The sequence below is a fragment of the Nicotiana tabacum genome, chromosome 8 (genome assembly GCF_000715075.1).
Source record: "Nicotiana tabacum cultivar K326 chromosome 8, ASM71507v2, whole genome shotgun sequence".
Classification (NCBI taxonomy): Eukaryota; Viridiplantae; Streptophyta; class Magnoliopsida; order Solanales; family Solanaceae; genus Nicotiana; species Nicotiana tabacum.
In genome coordinates this window covers 172,803,352-172,822,454 of record NC_134087.1, presented here as the reverse complement: position 1 = coordinate 172,822,454, position 19,103 = coordinate 172,803,352, and the positions used below count along the sequence as shown (strand labels likewise).

Below are 19,103 nucleotides of genomic sequence, written 5' to 3'. Positions count from 1 at the left end.
ACATAGTCTAGAGCAGCTACAACCAGCAGGGTTGGTGGTGCCCCCGGTGTCTAAAGTCCCTGAATAACCTGCTCCGGTGTGTGGGCGGCAGGAGACTGAGTGCCTCTCTTGTCCTGAGAAATAGTTGCGGCTGTAGAAACATAGACCGCCTGAGCAAGGCTGGTACACATTAATGAAATATGAGCTAGGGCCTCCTGAAGGCCATGAATAACAATAGGCATAGGTGGTGCCTGAGCTGGTCCCGCTGGAGCATCTGCGACTGGGACCTGATCTGGAGCAACTAGAGGGTCTACAGGTACTTCCCCGGCTACCATGCGGGCTGCACCTCTACCCCTACCACGGCTTCGACCGTGGCCTCGGCCTCTCACGGCCCCAATTGGTGGCACTGGTGGTTGTCCATCCTCCTCAATAGCGTGTGTCCTCACCATCTGTGAGAGAATAGAATAATAAAATCTTAGTTACCAAAATCAACAGATTCACACGATAATAATTCAGGAATGTGGAGTTTCCTAAGGGTTCCGTAGCCTCTCGATGTTAAGTACAGACATCTCCATACCGATACTCAAGACTCTACCAAACCCGCTCATGACTCGTGAGATCAATGTAACCTAGGCTCTGATGCCAACTTGTCACGATCCAAAAAACTAACCCTATTGTGATGGCGCCTATCGTGGTACTAGGCAAGCCAACACATTATCAAAACAAATCGATATTTTCATTTCACAGAAAATTCCAAAGCTATTTAATATAAAACCTTCATAAAGGAGTTCAAATCAAAACAAAAATGCGGAAAAGAAAGCCTGACATCGGGGTGTCACTAGTCATGAGCATCTACTACAACCGTCTGACAATATCAAGACTAACATATTCTGGAAATAATTGAATACAACTAAGGGAAGATAAAGAGGGAGGAAAGCAGGGCTCTGATCGCCAGGCAACCTTGCTGACTCTGATGGATCTGCAACTGAATAATCAACACCCGCTACCGTGTCCAGAAATTACTGCATCTGCATACACGGCATAGGGAGTAATATGAGTACGCCAATTCAGTAAGTAACAGCAGTAAATAAAGATTGAGAAGTAGTGACGAGTAATAATGCAAGTAAAGTTCATATCATAGAAACTCAGTAAAATACCACACGCTTTTAAAACCATAGTTTGAATCAAATCAGCTTGTTTAAATCCAATTCCAGTAAAATCATTTAAAAGATCTTTCCACAGTTTTTGAACAAAGGTTCAATGCAAAAGTGAGCAAAAATGATGAAATCATAAACAGCCCCTCGGGCAAACATCACTCGTATATAGCCCTTCGGGCAAACCTCACCATCACTAATGCCTCCCAGTCACTCAGCACTCGGCACTCGTACTCAGTAGGTACCTGCGCTCACTGGGGGTGTGTACAGACTCCGAAGGGACTCCTTAAGCTGAAGTGCTATATCAAGCCAATCATGGCATAAATCAATGAGGCCCTCGGCCTGAATCGAATATGTTGCGGCGTGCAGCCCGATCCCATAAATATCCCCACAAATCAGGCCCTTGGCCTCACTAAGTAATAAACCTTTTCCGCCTCTTGGGCTCTCAGGACCAGATTTACAATCGTTACTTACCTCAAGCCAATCAAATCTCTACTCCGCGATGCTTTTGCCCCTCGACTCGGTCTCCAAATGCTCTGAATCTATTCACAACTAGTACAATACCATCAATATACGCTAATAGAATGAATTCCACATGAAAAACTATCAAATTAGACCCCAAACCCAAAATCGGCCAAACTCGCCCTCAGGCCCACTTCTCAAAATCCGAAAAAAATTACAAAACTTGAAAGCCCATTTACTCACGAGTCCATACATATGAAATTTATCAAAATCTGACTCCATTTAGTCCCTCCAATCCTCAAATCAAGCACTCCAACATTCCAAGCCCTAACCGCTCATTTTCACCCCTAATTTCCACTAATTAATTGACAAATCAACGAGAAAATACCATAGATAGGAGTATTAGAGCTCAAGGAACTTACTTCACTGAAAACCCCTTGAATCTCCCTTCAAAAATCACTCCAAAAGATCCAAAACTGACTTGAAAATGGTGGAAATGAACCAAAATACGTGAAGTGTGCTATTTATACTTTCTGCTAAGGTCTTCCGCACCTGCGGCAAAAAATCCGCACCTGCGGTCTCGCTTCTGAGCAAAAAAATCTGCACCTGCAGAAAGTCAGTTAAGTCCCTCATCCGCACATGTGCCCCAGGTTCTGTACCTGCAGGCGCGCACCTGCGCACATCCTTCCGCTTCTACGGAACTAGCCATTCTCCCTTCTTCCGCATATTAGCCCCAGGTCTCGCACCTGCGGGCTCGCAGATGCGACCGCATTCCCGTACCTGCGGAGCCAGCCAACCGCAACACTGTCCACACCTGCAAACTCCCACGCGCACATGTGGCCTCGCACCTGCAGCTCCCCATCCGCAGGTACGAAAAACACCAGCAACTTCAAAAACTAGCAAATTAGCTATCTCCCAACACCAACAATTGATTCGTTAACCACCTGAAACTCACTCGAGCCCTCGGGACCTCAACCAATCATACCAACAAATCATATATCAACATACGAACTTAGTCGAACCTTCGGAACACTCAAAACAACATCAAAACACCAAATTACCCTCGGATTCAAGCCTAAGAACTTCTAAACTTCCAAATTTCGCAAATGACGTCGAAACCTACCAAACCACGTCCGAATGACCTCAAATTTTGTACATACGTCACATATGACACTACAAACCTACTCCAACTTCCGGAACTTCATTACCACCCCGATATCAAATTTTCCACTGCCGACCAAAATCGCCAAATTTCCAACTTCCGCCAATTCAAGCCTAATTCTACGTCGGACCTCTAAATCACATTCTAGATGTGCTACTAAGTCCAAAATCACATAACAGAGATAAATGAACTATAAAAATCCTAATCCGAGATCATTTACCCATAATTCAATATCCGGTCAACTTTTCCAACTTAAGCTTCTAAATAGGAGACTAAGTGTCTCATTCCACTCTGAAACCACTCTGGACCCGAACCAACCAATACGATATGATAAAATACAGCTAAATAACAATAAAGGACGCAGTAATGGGAGAAACAGGGCTATAACTCACGAAACAACCGGCCAGGTCGTCACAGTTTGGAATTTTATAATCTTAGATTTAAGTGGAGTTCATAGTGAAGGACTTAAATTAAATAATATGATATTCCAAATCAAAGATCTAAATAATCTTGAAATAATTAAATGATTCTCAATAAATATAAGAAAATAAATAAATGATTATTTTTAAATATTAAAAAAATAATTAAATGAATATTCTTATATATAAGGAAAATAATTAAATGAATATTCCTATATATTAGAAATATAACTAAATGACTATTTCGTCCAGTGTGAACTCGATTATTAATGGTTAAAAAATGCGGATGATATTACGCTAAGGGCATTCGTGCTTTTAGTCTAATATAGATAGATTAAGATTAGATATAGAATATAGATATTGTTTACCTTTAAAACAAATAACAATTAAATTTGTACGCGGTTTTAAGGGTATGTGGATTGATTTAATATAAGTACACAAGAATGTTAGATAAATGAATTAAGGAAAAAAATAAATAACCAAACCAGTTGTGATGTTGAGTCCGAGTTTGGATTTAAGCTGAACAGTAGTTTTGCTCCTGACCGAACTCTTGATTCGAAGCCAAATGTGTATGAAGAACTATGATTAAAATAAGAACCTTTCAATAACATAGAAAAAAGTTTGTACTACCTTGATAAATGTGTCCATTGAATAAAAAACTTCTCATTTATATAGTAGGGGAGTTTTACCCCTAGCACAATTCTAAAAAAGATAAAAATCCTCCTTGTACTTCAATTACGAATGCACTACCAAGATCCCCACCGTGAGATTCAGTTGGGTGAGGATATCACGACTCTCTATTATTCATGTGCAACTATTTGCAGTACTTTTCGAGGTCTCGAAGCTCGTTCCGGGTTCGGGGGGTGTCGTTTTGTCAGGCCCAGTGGCGAGCACCCTGTTCCAGCCTCGACTCAAAGGGTCCTCAGATTCGGTCTCTACCTCATACACTCATACTTCTTACTTCGTTCCCTCATATTCGGTCGCTACCTCATACACTCATACTTCTTACTTTGTTTGACTCACCGGGAACTTAGGGCATGCGCTAACCCCGAGTTCACCCATATACAGATAGTCCCCTCATTTCTCAGAGAGTAGGTTTGCCGAAATGATGGGAAATGGTAGATTAACCCCGGTTCCTTCCTTCGTACGTTACACCCAGATGATGAATAAGTCGAAATGTCCCATCAGTTGCATCGTTCTGACTTCGGACACGTGTCAATCATCGGCTGGTCGCCTCTGAATGTGAAACGTCGCGTATTTATTACATTTTCCCCTATAAAATCTTTGACCTTTTGTACTTATTCCAATTTTCAATCCTAGATTTTACCTTCGAATTCTCTAGCGGCTGCCACTCTTTCAAATCTTCTTCTCTTTACCTTTAATCTTCAAATCTTCATAGCTGTTCTTAGGTTTCTACCTAGATCTTCATCCTACCTTCAAAACATCATACTTTTTCCTTTCAACCTTCATACCATTCCTTCAAATCTTTATATATTTCCTTCAAACCTTTATATATGCCCTTCAAATTCTCATAATCTCCAGATCATAAAGGCTAAGACTTCCAAATCATTTCCTCAGCAGGCTGCCTCTTCATCTTCCCTCCTGGCCATAGGTACTGAGGCGGCCGTTCTCGAAGTGGTTGCTCTTGAGACGACTGCTCCCGAGATGGTTGCTCCCGAAGTGACTACCATCGAAGTGGCCGCAGACCCCCCCATGAAAAGCTTTATTCCCGAAGGATGTTCAATCGCAGACGACTTCAAAGTCGAGAAGGCCTTATCCAAACAAGACCAAGGTGAAGGGGAATCAAGATATATATGCTCCATTACCGAAGATACCCTTCACATAGTCCGAGAGGACTGTACACAAGAAGGTTAGGGCATGGTAGTCCCCGGGCCCGAGGACAACATTACTACCCATATTGAGGGTATATAAGTGTTTACACTTACCCCTTTGCATTGGGCCCGGTAGACCCAGTAGTTCTGGCCTTCTACAAGGGATACGAGGTGTGCATTAGGAAAATCCACTCGTCTCTTTGGAGGATCATGATCCTCCTATGTTATTTTATGAACAATACCGAATCTTCTCGGTTCACCCTCGACCACCTACTCTGTCTCTACAGTCCCTAAATCTTCTGAGGGGGGCTAATCAAGCTCATTCGCCGGGCGAGCAAGGCTCCCTTTTCGAGCATCGATGAGGATCGAGATTGAGGCTGACAGGGGCACTTCGTTCGGATAAAAACTGAAGATTTGATCCCTCCCGAGTACCTGCCATTTCTCGAGAAGTGGAATACATCTCGTAAGTGTAGTCTTTTATTAAGTGTAAATTCTTCTTTGTTTTCTTTATCACCATCAATATTTATAGTCGTGTCATTGTTGCTCAGGTTCCTAATGTAGTCCCCCGGCTCAAGGAGTGGATCGAACCATATACAAGCAGATGTCATACTTCAAACGCTCGTGGCACAAGCTTTCGAAGAGCCGATGAGAGCCCTGTTCTTATGGTAACGCTCTTCTCAGAATAGTTAGTATTACACCCCGAACATACATAACTCTGACCTTTTCTCTTTCCGTCCCAGGTTTGCCTAAGACCACCAAACTTAGGCTGCTAGAAGGGGATGTGGATGCATCCTTATTGTTGATCCTTCCATTATGGATAGGGCGGGGTTACTGCAGGGGAGAAGAAGAAGAGGAACAGAAAGTCTTCGTGCTCCCTAGGTCCCGAGGTGAAGCCAAAAAAGAGGGCGGCTTCCCGGGCTCATAAGCCCAAGAAGAGCACCAACTCTCGGTGCCGGACTCTGAATCACTTCGCCTGCTCAAGGATGAGTCTGAAGAAGATGTCATCTTTGTCGCTCACGGATCGACCCCTGCTAGGAAGCAGGCGGTGGCCGAGGAAAAGAGCCATAAGGCCGATTTCCCTCCAACTCGAGAGGCTGAAATGGAGACGGGGGCTGAGACCTCCCAAGAAGCCGCTTCTATTCCGAAGTAATCGACCGGTGTGATAGATATCATGGAGACGCCCTCCTACATCGAGTCCATGCTTGAAGAGGCCCAAGCAAGGAAGGAGAAGTCAAGTGAAGGAGTTCATGGCACAGATGACCCTCTTCACTCCTTCTTCGATGGCGTGGGTACGTCGACTTTGGAAGATTTTTCCGGGCTAGGCGACTCGGAAATCCCAAAGAAGGACGTGCCTTCGAAATTTGGCGGGCTGAGTTCGAGCCCAAAACTATGAAGCAGTTTCCTGCTCCAATTGTGGACCCCGACCGCAAGAGAAAAATAATTCTTACGGTCTCGGAGGATGCTCAGATTTTATATGCTCCAGTGGGAATGGTCATCTACCTCTAATGTATGGTGACCGAAGAGGACCAAGCGAATATAAAGGAGGTGGGTGTGCCACGTTTCTTTAACAAGGCTCAGCAGGCGCTAAATTGGGTAAGGCGTCAATACTCCCTTGTGAATTCCACTTATGTTTCAATATCTCTTACTCTTTTATTTGCTTTGTAGGCCTTGCTGCTTCACCACAAGAGGTTCCTACGATACCACTCCGAAATAAACCAGCTCGAGTTCTAGTTCAAGGAGCAGGTTCGAAAGAAGGACATGTACAAGCTCCTCAGTGAGCAACAAGACAGGGCCATCAAGGATCTTTAGGCCGAGCTAGACAGGGCTCAGAAGGAAGCTTCGACCCTGAAATGGGAACATGCCGACCTGGTCAAAAAGGTAAAGGTTTTTGAAGTTAAAAACGAGGAGCTAGTCACGATGGCTAACAACACAACCTCGCAATTCCAAAAGAAGATCAGCCTAATCGACCAACTCTGAGCCGAGATGAATGAGGTGCAAGCCGTGGGTGACGGGTGGAAAAGCAAAATGGACTTGCTGGCTTTGTAGAAGTAAATTGCCAAGGCGAAGTTGGCATCGATTGAGAACCAACTCCAGGTGGCGAAGGAGAAAGTAGACAAGTGGTCTCAGATGAATGATGATCTTCGAGCACATCTGAGATCGGTTGTCACAGAGAGTGACTCCCTTGGTAGAGAATATGAGGCAGTGAAGTCCAAGTTGGATACAACCTCCGCTGATACGGAGGAAATAGGGTCTCAATACAAGGCCGATGTGGAGGCAACTGAGGTCCACCTGAAGGCAAAGGCCGAATATAAGAAGCTCTTATCCCGAAGAGAGACCTTCGAAGAGATCCATGCCCGAGGTTTTGACCTATCGGCTGAGACCGAGGAAGCCAAAAAGTCTAAGGCCGAGGCGAAGAAGATTTATGAGCCCAAATGTGCTAAAGGATCTGAGGTTTCGAGGACTCTGAGGGATCCGAAGACTCCGACGGCTCTGAGTCGGGCCCTGGTGAAGGTTAGGCGTAGATATCGTAGTGCTTTCTTAGTTTTTGCCTCATGTACATTTTTATTGTTTATTTTGAGGTCTTTTCTATTGGGTCTTTGTAAATATACTCCAGAATATATGTATGAAATTTTCCCTTTCTCGCAATAGCGTACTTTACTTTTCCAGCATTATTTTATAATTTCTATTCATGTAAGTTTCTAATGCCTTAGCATAGAATCAACTGTAGTTATAGGGTGTTCATTTTTCAGAGGTCCGAACAGAGCCTGACTTCGGTACAACTTTTTTTGATCGAAGCTTTGAAAACTCGATGTTACCGGAGGTTTTTTTCAAGATGCTTAAGCAATTTTTCAAACAACGTTTTTGCCGTGGGTAACCTCTTAGTAGGTTTCGAGTTCTGATAAAGGCCTTACTTTCTGATTACGAGCTTCGGATGTATCCTAGCCATTTTTAGGGTGGCTGTAGCCTTTCATATATATGGGCACCGTCTCATAAGTTTGGTGCCTCCGGGATTTGAAAGCCCGGGTTGTCCGAACTTTCTTCGGATGACAGTCCCAAAATAGGGGTAGCCGTTGGGCTTGATAGTCCCCGAGTAGGGTAGCCCGTGGGCTCTTAGGATCCTGAATTTAAGAGGCAATAAAATGCGTAAATAGCAAGGCGAAACTTTCTTTCATTTCTCAGTGTGTAAAGTACATGACCGAAAATACATAAAAACTTGTATCATGGCTTGAATAGACTATGTGAGCACGATTCATATGACCGTTTTTGGCCCTTACAGTGACTCCTAACCACCAAGCCTTATCTTTTTGTGTATAAAGTTTTTCTTCTTTCCTTGCTAAGAAATCTTGTCCTTAGTTCGAGGGTAATGGCCCCAAGTATTCGAGGTCGAGCTTGAGAGGGCTCGGATACTGTTGACATGAAGTGTATGACCGTTGACTCCGGTTTGAGATTGTCCTTCGAACCTAAGTTAGCACATTTTACTGTTGCATCATTAAAAACCTTGCCGAAAAACCCATTTTGGGACAAACCGGTTCAAGGAAAAAAGAATGCAATGCATGCTTTCAGACCTAATAGCGACATCCATCCTTGGTCATTGTCTGCAAGTGTTAGTCCAATTCATAACATAACTAAAGAGTATTTGAGATCATACCTTAGCAGTAGTACCGCTTTAAGTGTCACGTTCCAGTTATTCGATAGTTGCACACTGTTTCTTGCTTCGAGTTTGTATAAGCATTTATCGGTAATTCTAATGACTAGATACGGTCCTTCCCAATTCGATCCCATCTTTCCCTTGTTCGGGTTTCGGGTGTGTAATGTTACTTTCCTCAACACTAAGTCCCCGATCTTGAAATGTCAGGGATTGCATATTCAGTTGTAGTATCTTTCTATCCGTTGTTTCTAGGCAGCCAACCAGACTAAAGCTGCCTCACACCTTTCATCCAATAGTTCCAGGCTCGTGATCATGGCCTTACCATTTGACTCTTCAGTCGCATATTGGAATATGAGGCTCGGCTCTCCTACCTCGACTGGTATCAATGCTTCGGCCTTGTAGACCAATAAAAACAGAGTGGTCTCGGTACTAGACTTCGAGGTTGTACGATATGCCCACAAGACTTCGGGAAAGATTTCGTTCCATTTCCCTTTAGCATCGGTCAACATCTTTTTTAGGTTTTGAAGTATGGTCTTGTTTGTTGATTATTCCTGTCCGTTCCCACTAGGATGGTAAGGTGTTAATAGTATCTTCTTAATCTTGTGATCTTCGAAAAATTTATTTACCTTGCTACCGATGAATTGTTTCCCATTATCGCACACGACTTCAGCCGGCATCCCAAATTGACATATTATATGGTCCCAGATGAAGTCAATGACTTCTTTCCCCCGGACCTTTTCGAATGCTTGAGCCTCGACCCATTTGGAAAAATAATCAGTCATAAATAGTATGAATTGAGCTTTACGGGTGCCCATGGTTGGGGAGCGACAATGTTCATTCCCCATTGATTGATGGATCATTACTGCGTGTCTATGGCAGTCATTGCATTTTCGTACGAAGTCCTTCGCATCCTTTTTCATTTAGGTCCAATAATAGCCGGACCTGATTAATTTTCGAACCAAAGGTCCAGCCCTCAAATGGTTCCCGCAAGTGCCTTCGTGAACTTCTCTCAAGGCGTACTCGGTATCTCCCGTCCCCAAGCATCTGGTAAACAGGCCGTCGAACATTCCCCTAAACAATGCCCCTTCGACCAAGCTAAATCTGGCAGCCTTGGTACGCGAGACTCTCAACTCTTTGGGATCCGAGGGCAATTTCCCAGTTTTAAAGTAGTCTATGTACTTGTTCCTCCAATCTCGGGTTAAACTCGTTGAGTTTACTTCGGCATGACCTTCTTCTAACACCGACTTCATAAGTTGTGCGACTGTTCCTAAAATGAATTAATCATCATTAACTGACGACCCCAAGTTAGCCAGAGCATCAACCTCGCTATTTTAATCTCGGGGCACGTGCTGTAGGGTCCATTCCTTGAATTGATGCAGCATTATCTGTAACTTGTCTAAAACCTTCACATTCGTTCCTCTTTCACCTCGGCCCTAAGGCGTTTAACCAATTCGAGACCTACAATTATGTCCTCATACTCGGCCTTATTGTTAGTCAATTTCACAGTTCTAATAGATTTCCTAACTACATTCCCTCGTAGGAGGTTTCAGCACGATGCCAAGCCCAGACCCTTTTGCGCTCGAGGCGCCGTCCATAAAAAGGGTACAAATTCCCACGGCAGTCCCCGAGACTAGCAATAATTCTCTTTTGACTTTGGGCACTAACGCCGACGTACAGTTGACCACGAAGTCGGCCAAAATTTGAAATTTTATGGAAGTTCGGGGCAGATACTCAATATCTTACCCCCTAATTTCGACGGCCCATTTGGCCAACCGGCCCGAGAGCTCGGGCTTGTGCATGATGATCTTCAATTGGTAAGAGGTTATGACACATATGGGGTGACATTGAAAATACGGTTTTATCTTTCTGGAGGCGCTTAGCAATGCGAGCGCCAATTTTTTCAGGTGAGGATACCTTGTCTCGACCTCGCCTAGAGTTATACTGACATCATAAGTAGGGAATTGCATACCTTCCTCTTCTAGACTAGGCCTCCACTTACCACCACCTCGAAAACCGCCAAGTAAAGGTACAACTATTTATCCACCTTCGATGTGTGGAGCAAGGGGGACTCGAAATGTACCATTTGAGTTCTTCCAAAGCTTGTTGGCATTCCGGGGTCCAAGAAAAGTTATATTTCTTCTTCAACAAGGAGAAAAACTGATGGCTTTTGTCTGAGGATCTCGATATGAACCGGCCCAGGGCGGCTATACGCCCGATCAGCCTCTGAATGGCCTTGACGTTTTTCACCACGATGATGTCTTCTATGACTTTGATTTTGTCGGGATTGATCTTGATTCCCTGATTGGATACCATGAACTCGTGGAATTTTCTAGATCCAACCCCGAATGCACACTTTTTCGGGTTCGGCTTCATATTGTATCTTTTCAATATGTCGAACGTTTCCTGCAAATGTTTCAAATGGTCCTCTGCTCGTATGGACTTCACTAACATGTCGTCAATATAAACTTCCGTTGATTTTCCTATCTGTTCTTCGAACATCCGATTTACTAGGCATTGATAAGTGACACCGGCCTTCTTTAATCCGAATAGCATTACATTGTAACAATAGGTGCCGCATTTAGTGATAAAGGAAGTTTTTTCTTGATCGCCCGAGTCTATTCGAATTTGGTTGTACCCGGAATAGCCATCAAAAAAATTGAGTATCTTGTGCCCGGCTGTAGCGTCGATCATTCGATCGATGTTAGGGAAAGGAAAAGAATCCTTAGGGCATGTCTTGTTCACATCTTTATAATCCACACACATTCTTAGCTTATTTCCTTTCTTAGGTACTACCACTACGTTGTCTAACCAGTACGGGTGCTTAACTTCCCGAATGGATCCTATTTTAAAGATTTTAGATACCTCATCCTAGATGAATGTATGCTTGACCTCAGACTGCGGTCTTCTTTTTTGCTTATCAGGATAGAACTTTGGGTCCAAACTTAGCTTATGAATGGCTACCTCTGGCGGGATCCCTGTCATGTCAAGATGAGACCAAGCGAAACAATCTATGTTAGCTACAAGAAATTCAATGAGTCTTTGCCTGAGCTCGGGAGTTAACCCCGTGCCCAGGTATACCTTCTGATCGGGTAAGTGTTGATCAATATGACTTGCTCCAGCTCCTCAACCGTCGATTTGGTGGCATCTAAATCATCGAGAGTAATGAACGACCTAGGAATTTCGTAATCATCCTCTTCGCCTGCTCCCCCCTCTTCTGGTTCGGTCGGGGCCCCAATCATCGGTTATTGCTATTTAATTTATTCCTTCCTTGTCGGCTCCGTGTTATTTGATGTCGAGACCACGGGCACTGGGATCACCTTTTCGACTGCGAATATTTCCTTTGCGGTCGGCTGCTTCCTATAGACTGTCTTGATTCCTCCCGGCGTAAGGAACTTCAGTGCCTGGTGTAATGTTGAGGGTACTGCCCTCATGTTGTGAACACATAGCCTTCCGAATAAGGCGTTATACCTCAAGTTCGATTCAGTTATGTAGAATTTTGTATCTTGAATAATCCTGGCGGTATTCATCGGTAGGGTTATTTCTTCTTTAGTAGTTTCCCATGCCATGTTAAGTCCGTTCAACACTCGGAACACCGACACTATTTGATCCTGTAAACCCAACTGCTCTACAACTTTCGATCTGATGATGTTGGATGAGTTGCCTGGATCAGTCAATACACGCTTAACTTGAGATTTGTTGATAAGTACGGATATCAATAGTGCATAATAATGAGATTGTACAATGCCCTCGGCATCCTCATCACTGAACGAAATGGTTCTCTCCGGGATGTAATCTCGGGTGCACTTTTCCCTCGTGATAGATATTTTAGTGCACTTTATCATTGGTCCTTGGGGGACATTGACCCCTACAATGATCATGCTTATGACGTGCTGAGATTCTTCTTGTTCGGTATGTTTGTTGGAGTCTTTGTTCCTGAAGTAATTTTTGGCTCGATCACTCATAAACTCTCGGAGGTGCCCGTTATTGAACAACTGAGCAACTTCTTCTCTCAATTGTCGGTAGTGCTCGGTCCTTTGGCCATGAGTGTTATGATACTTACACATCATGCTAGGATCTCTCAGGATAGGATCGGACTGCAATGGTCGAGGCCACTTAGTTTCCTTGATGCACCCAATGGCTGATACGATGCTGGCTGCATCAACGTTGAAGTTATACTCTAATAATCGTTGGTGTTTCCCTTCCCTCGAGCAGCCTGTCAAAACTATTCTTGCTTATCAAACCACGGGTATTGGTCCCATGGTCGCTTCTCTTCTCATTCCTTATGGGATTAAGCTCGTGCCCGCATCCCCTCCGATTTGCACTGTACGGCTAATACCGATCTCAGACCAGCCTTGATTCATGATCGACGACTCTCTTAGGTCTGTCTTCGGTTCTAATGGGATAAACGAACCTATAAGGGGCGCTGAGTTGGTCATCCTCAACTCTGATTTTTACTGGTATCTATTGTGAACGTCGGCCCAAGTTACCGTCGGGTACTCTAAGAAATTTTATTTCAACTGCTGCGAAGCCAAGTAGCTTCGGGGGGTTATGTCTTTGAGTGAATGTCTGAACGGCCCAATCGTCCTCAACCGGAGGCAAGTCCATCCGTTCCATTTGAAACCTTGACACGAACTCCCTAAGCATCTCATTTTCCCTTTGCTTACTTTGAAAAGGTCTGATTTTCTGGTCTCGACCTTGATGGCCTCGGCATGAGCCTTTACAAAAGCATCCGCGAGCATAGTGAACGAATCAATGCAATTTGTGGGCAGGTTGTGGTTCCATATCATTGTTCCTTTTGACATAGTTTCCCCAAACTTCTTTAATAACATTGACTCAATTTCCTCATCTTCCAAGTCGTTACCTTTGATGGTACATGTGTAGGAGTTCACATGCTCATTCGGATCCGTGGTTCCATTATATTTTAGAATGTCGGGCATACGAAACCTCTTAGGAATTGCCTACATTGCGCTTGGAGGAAAAGGCTCTTGGACAAATTTCTTGGAGTCCGGGCCTTTCAATATCGGGGGCGCTCCTAGAATTTGAGCAACCCAGGAATTATACGTCTCCACCTTTTTGTCGTTTGCCTCAATTTTCTTTTCAGCCGATTCCACCCCCCCTTTTAATACTTCAAGCATCTTCATTACTTCGGGACTGACACCGGACCCAGCTTCACCCAGCCTTTAGGTGATCTGCTCATTTCTTCGAGTATTTTCTCGGGATGGTTCTAGCTCAACTCGGCTGGGAGCGCGGCTTTGATTTTGCAACAGTGCTATGCTACCTGTTGAGCCTGTAACATTTCGAAGATCAATCGAGATTGACCCTGTCACCTTCGCCTTTGGGTGCCGCTCGGACCGTTGATCGGGCTCCTCTGTGAACGTTGTTCTCGGGGTCGGTAGGCAGGTTGGCATCCATGGCCACCTGCGAGTTAGCATCGACTAGGTTTACAACTGGGACTCCGTTGGGATCAACAGGGGGCATCTCATTACTAGGCACCAAATTGTTATTTTCGCCATGATGGCCAGACCCATCCTCAACGTTCAAGTGAGCAGACTAAGAATTTGATATTTTTAAGTTGACCTGAAATTGAGACCTTAAAGAACAAGTGTAAAATAAAATGTGTTATGGAGATTATATCAAAACACCACTATTATCCTTAGCCCCACCGTGGGCGCCAAACTGTTTACCCTTAAAACGGATAATAATTAAATTTGTATGCGGTTTTAAGGATATGTGGATTGATTCAATACAAGTAATCAAGAATGTTAGATAAATGAATTAAGGATAAAATAAATAACCAAACCAGTTGTGACATTTAGTCCGGGCTTCGATTTAAGCTGAACAATAATTTTGCTCCCGATTCGAAACCAAATGTATATGAAGAAATATAATTAAAATAAGAACCTTTCAATAGTAGAGAAATAAGTTTGTATTGCCTTGATAAGTGTATCACAATATGTTCATTGAATAAAAAACTTCCCCTTTATATAACAGAGAAGTTTTACCCCTAGTACAATTCTAAAAAAGATAACAATCCTCCTTGTACATCAATCACTGATACACTGCCGAGATCTGCGACGTGATATCCGGTTGGGTGCGGATATCACGACCCTCTATTAGTCGTGTGCAACTGTTTGCAGTGCTTTCCGAGGTCTCAGAGCTCATTTCGGGTTTAGGGGTGTCGTGTTGTCAGACCCAGTGGTGAGCACCCTGTTCCAGCCTCGACTCAAAGGGTCCTCAGATTCGGTCTCTACCTCATACACTCACACTTCTTACTTCGTTTTTACTCTCCGGGAACTCGAGGCATGCGCTAACCCCGAGTTCACCTGTATACAGATATAGCGTATAGATATTTTTGAACTCCTTTCATACTCAAGCAACATTTTTTTCTCTTTGTCGATGTTTTTGCATAATATTTAATAATTAAAAAATATTTTATTAAATACTATATATGTCTCTCTTTTAATAATAATATATAGTAGAATATATAGACTCCTCCCCCCCCCTCCCCCAGAATTATAAGTTAAAACATATTTCATGTAGAAATTGACGTAAGAAAATATAAGCAAAAGAAAATATAATACTCTTATTTGTCCAAAAAAATATATGTGTTAAAGTCCTAAATATTAGGAATTCGTAAATAATTTAAATAATGAATAATTTAATAGTCAACATTTAGTTGATTTCAAAGTATTAAATATTAAGAAATAACAAAATTACGATTTTGTCTAATATAAAGTTTATTTTTAAAGGTAAAAAAGGCGAGTAAATTTCGTTAAGGGCCTTCGCATTTTTAATATAGTACTAGTCCTATGGTATGCGCTTAGCGCGTGTACCTATATCGATGAATACACATTTTTTTAAATGCATAAATATTACTCCCTCCGTTTCAATTAGATGATATGGTTTGACTTGATACAAAGTTTACGGGAAAAAAAAGAAGACTTTTGAGACATGCAGTCCTAAAGCTTAAGGGGCAAAAGCTTTATGGCGCCATGACAGTTTTGTGGCTATAAAAACTTCTCATTATAAAGTGGGTAAAATAAAAAGTTTAAAGTTAAATCGTTCCCAAATACAGAAATGTGTCATTTTTTTTGGAACAGACTAATAAAGAAATTGTGTCATTTAAATTGTAACAGAGGGAGTATTAGATAATTTTTTTGTTATATATAACTATAAAATAAAAGTTAAAATTTCTTTTTTGGAAAAAATAAATAATGTTTTCATTTAGCTAGCTCAATAAATAAAGATATCATTTGCCCCAAATGTACCTCCTATTATTTCTGTACATGCATTCGATGCCGGTACATTTTTTTTTGGTTGGTATATGTTGACTGTATGATATTTTAACATTGGTTCAGTTTACTTACAAAAAGAAAAAAAATAAAAATTGGGTTCAGTTACTTTAAACGAAAGCAATTCGACCAATAAATCACATTGAGATTATCGAAACTCATCAACTATTATTGGTTCCTCATCTAATTATAGATGTTTTGTCGAAATAACTTGTCCTTACCATGAAGGGACATGATCTTCCACCTGATGCATATCTTCCGAGTCCCAAGCAAAAGACTGCAGGCGCCACCTCTCTATGATCATGCACATATATTGCTAGCTTCCAAAATTCGAAGGCCTATAAATCAACCCACCCAAGAAGCCTACAATATCAAAACCAAAACCAGAAAACTAGAAAAATTAACTTGAACGATTATAAATTAACCAAAGTTTTAAACTTCAACCCTAGAGTCTCAATTAAATTTCTAGGGGGAAAAATGTATAAACAAAAAGGAAAACTGAGTGGTTTCCATCAATTCCACGAAGAATGGCATGAACAACTCCGGGAACTTGTCCAACAACTAAAGAAAGCCCCAAGACCTGCAACTAACCAAGAACAACACGAATTGCACACACATCTAGTCCAAAAATTCACTTCCCATTACTACGAATATTACCGTGTCAAGTCCATGGCTGCCAAAAATGACATACTCCATATATTCAGTGCACCATGGTCTAATTCTCTAGAGAGATCTTTATATTGGATTGCTGGTTGGCGACCGACTACTGCTTTCCACATTATTTACACTAAATCCAGCATCCTTTTTGAGTCTCCAATCGTTGATATCCTTCGTGGGTTCGGTAACGGTGACCTTGGGGATCTTTCACCTAATCAGCTTAGTCGGCTCAGTGAGTTTCAGTACGAAACCGTCCAGCAAGAAAATGCTATCACTGAACAACTCTCAGATTGGCAGGCAAGCAGCTGGAATTTCTTCTTCTTCTTGTTCCCTTTTTTCCTTTTTCTTTTTGGTTTTTTGTTTTCTTACTTTGCATCTATACACTGACGGTGTGTACGAATTTTTTTACGAAACAAAAAAAAAAAATTATGTGTAAAAGTCCATCGTAGTAAAATTAGTTAACATAGAACTTATATTTTTGTGTAAAGAACTTGTACTATTTTTATATATATTATAGTAGGTAACTTTCTTTACTTTTAAGATAATAATTTAAAGTACTATTTTTAATGGAAGATCGCTTGTGGTTATTTATCCGGTGATCATATTAGTATAAAAGTTCTTTTATATTGACAATAGAAAACAGATGACGTGCTATAATAGGTTTAATTAAGTATACCTATAGTATGAAAGTGTTTTACGTGTCAACAAGAGTAGAAGTTATTAGACACTTGACATTGCCTGTTTAGTCGGAGTGGTTGTACCTCGTTATGTACACTAATTTTCTAGATTACAATATTTTAAATTTTCTTTAAAATTGTACCTATAGGTCTCCTTTAAATGCGTTACGTATAATTGTATATTTGCAATTAACATGTAGGATAGTGGAAATGCTATAATTGGAACCATGGGAGACGTTGATGGCAAGATGGGAAGGCTGGTGGAGATATTAGAGAAAGCAGATCAACTGAGGATGAAGACTATTGAGAACTTGCTTCAGCTTTTAACAGCACAACAAGCGGCGGAGTTCCTAATTTTAGCAGCGCACTTGCTCTTTGGCATCCGTGGTTGGGGAGTCAATCACGACCGTCAACGAGCAGAAGGATGAGTTTTTGATTTATACTTTGGTTTTTTCGTTTGTTTCTCACTTTGTGTGTTGGTTTTGGACTCCGATTAATCCAGATCTACGGGAAAGTTTCACTTTTCAGGGTGATAACATGCTCTTTAATAACAGTTTTTTCATCTTTAATATTCGATTTCGAGACCTTTTTTAAGGAGTCAATACCTTTGATAGCAGTTTAGTTTGTAGTTTGGTTCGGTAGTTAGTATCATGTGACCAAAGCATTATAATTTAGATCGCAGTGACGAGTTTGAACTGTAAACTCTAATTACTTCAATATTGTTATAATATAATAAAAGAACATAAGAGTATTGCAGAGAAAATTAGAAAGAAAAAAAATTCTTATTGATTTTGAGATGAATTGTAATGAGATAGAACTCTTTTATTTATAGGGGAAAAGTGATTTAGCCACAGAGTAACAAACTTTAAAAACTCTCTAAAAGATAGACATTCACTTTAAATACAATACTATTTCTAACATTCCCCTTGAAGTCTATTCAACAGATAATGTGTCTCGTTAAAATCTTAACTAAAATAAAATTCAGTAGAGAAAAATTTGAGTGAAGGAAAAAGAGTACACATATCTAACAATACGTCTTTTGGTTGCTTCGTTAAAAACCTTGCAAGAAAAACCTAGTAAGACATAACCTTGTAAGGAAAAAGAGTACAACGCATATTAACTCCCCCTGATGAGACAATCAATTCACATCATTGAGCCTTCACATTCTAATCTTGTGCACCATCTTCAAAAGATCGTTGGTAGAGATTTCATAAACAAATCAGCCATATTAACTTGAATGAATATGTTACACTTTGAAATTATCATTCTTGATAGATATGTAATATCTTTATATAATATCGTGGAATGACCTTTTCAACATCTCCGTAAAGGTATAAGTTCTCACTATCACATCATCATGCTTATAGTTATAGCAAGATACATATATGCACAAATTGCACTTTGGGTGTGGTACTTCAGGACCAAGAATTGTATATATTTTAAGCGATTTAAACCTTTCAGGGATTGTCATATAAGTTAAGTCATATAAGCCATATAACTACACTTTAGATGTATATCAAGTTTTCATGTCCTACCAGACATATAAGATAGATAAAAGTGATTGCACACACCATTGACTTTATACTTTCAAGTGTTTGAACTGTAGGTCCAAAACTACTTGTCTTTTATATGAAACCAATTCTACTTGAATTGTTTCTTCATACTTAAGATCCTCATATATATTTAGCGTCATGATAGATGTAGTCGACGAACATTTATATTGGTTCCAACCTCCTTTTTTCAAGACATAACATAGAGATCTCTTCATTCATATTCTCAGTTACCTGAACCTCTCCTGAGATTTTATGAAGTGTTATGTC

General features: G+C 41.3%; 1 protein-coding gene across 1 annotated transcript; it reads left to right on the top strand.

The window, feature by feature from the left end:
• Window positions 1-16,166: 16,166 nt before the first annotated feature.
• On the top strand, window positions 16,167-17,856 carry LOC107764444 (protein DOG1-like 4). Its single transcript, XM_016583009.2, has 2 exons — window positions 16,167-16,903; window positions 17,484-17,856. The coding sequence occupies exons 1-2, from the start codon at window positions 16,427-16,429 to the stop codon at window positions 17,709-17,711; spliced, it is 705 nt and encodes a 234-aa protein (XP_016438495.2). The 5' UTR covers window positions 16,167-16,426; the 3' UTR covers window positions 17,712-17,856.
• The last annotated feature ends 1,247 nt before the right edge of the window (window positions 17,857-19,103 follow it).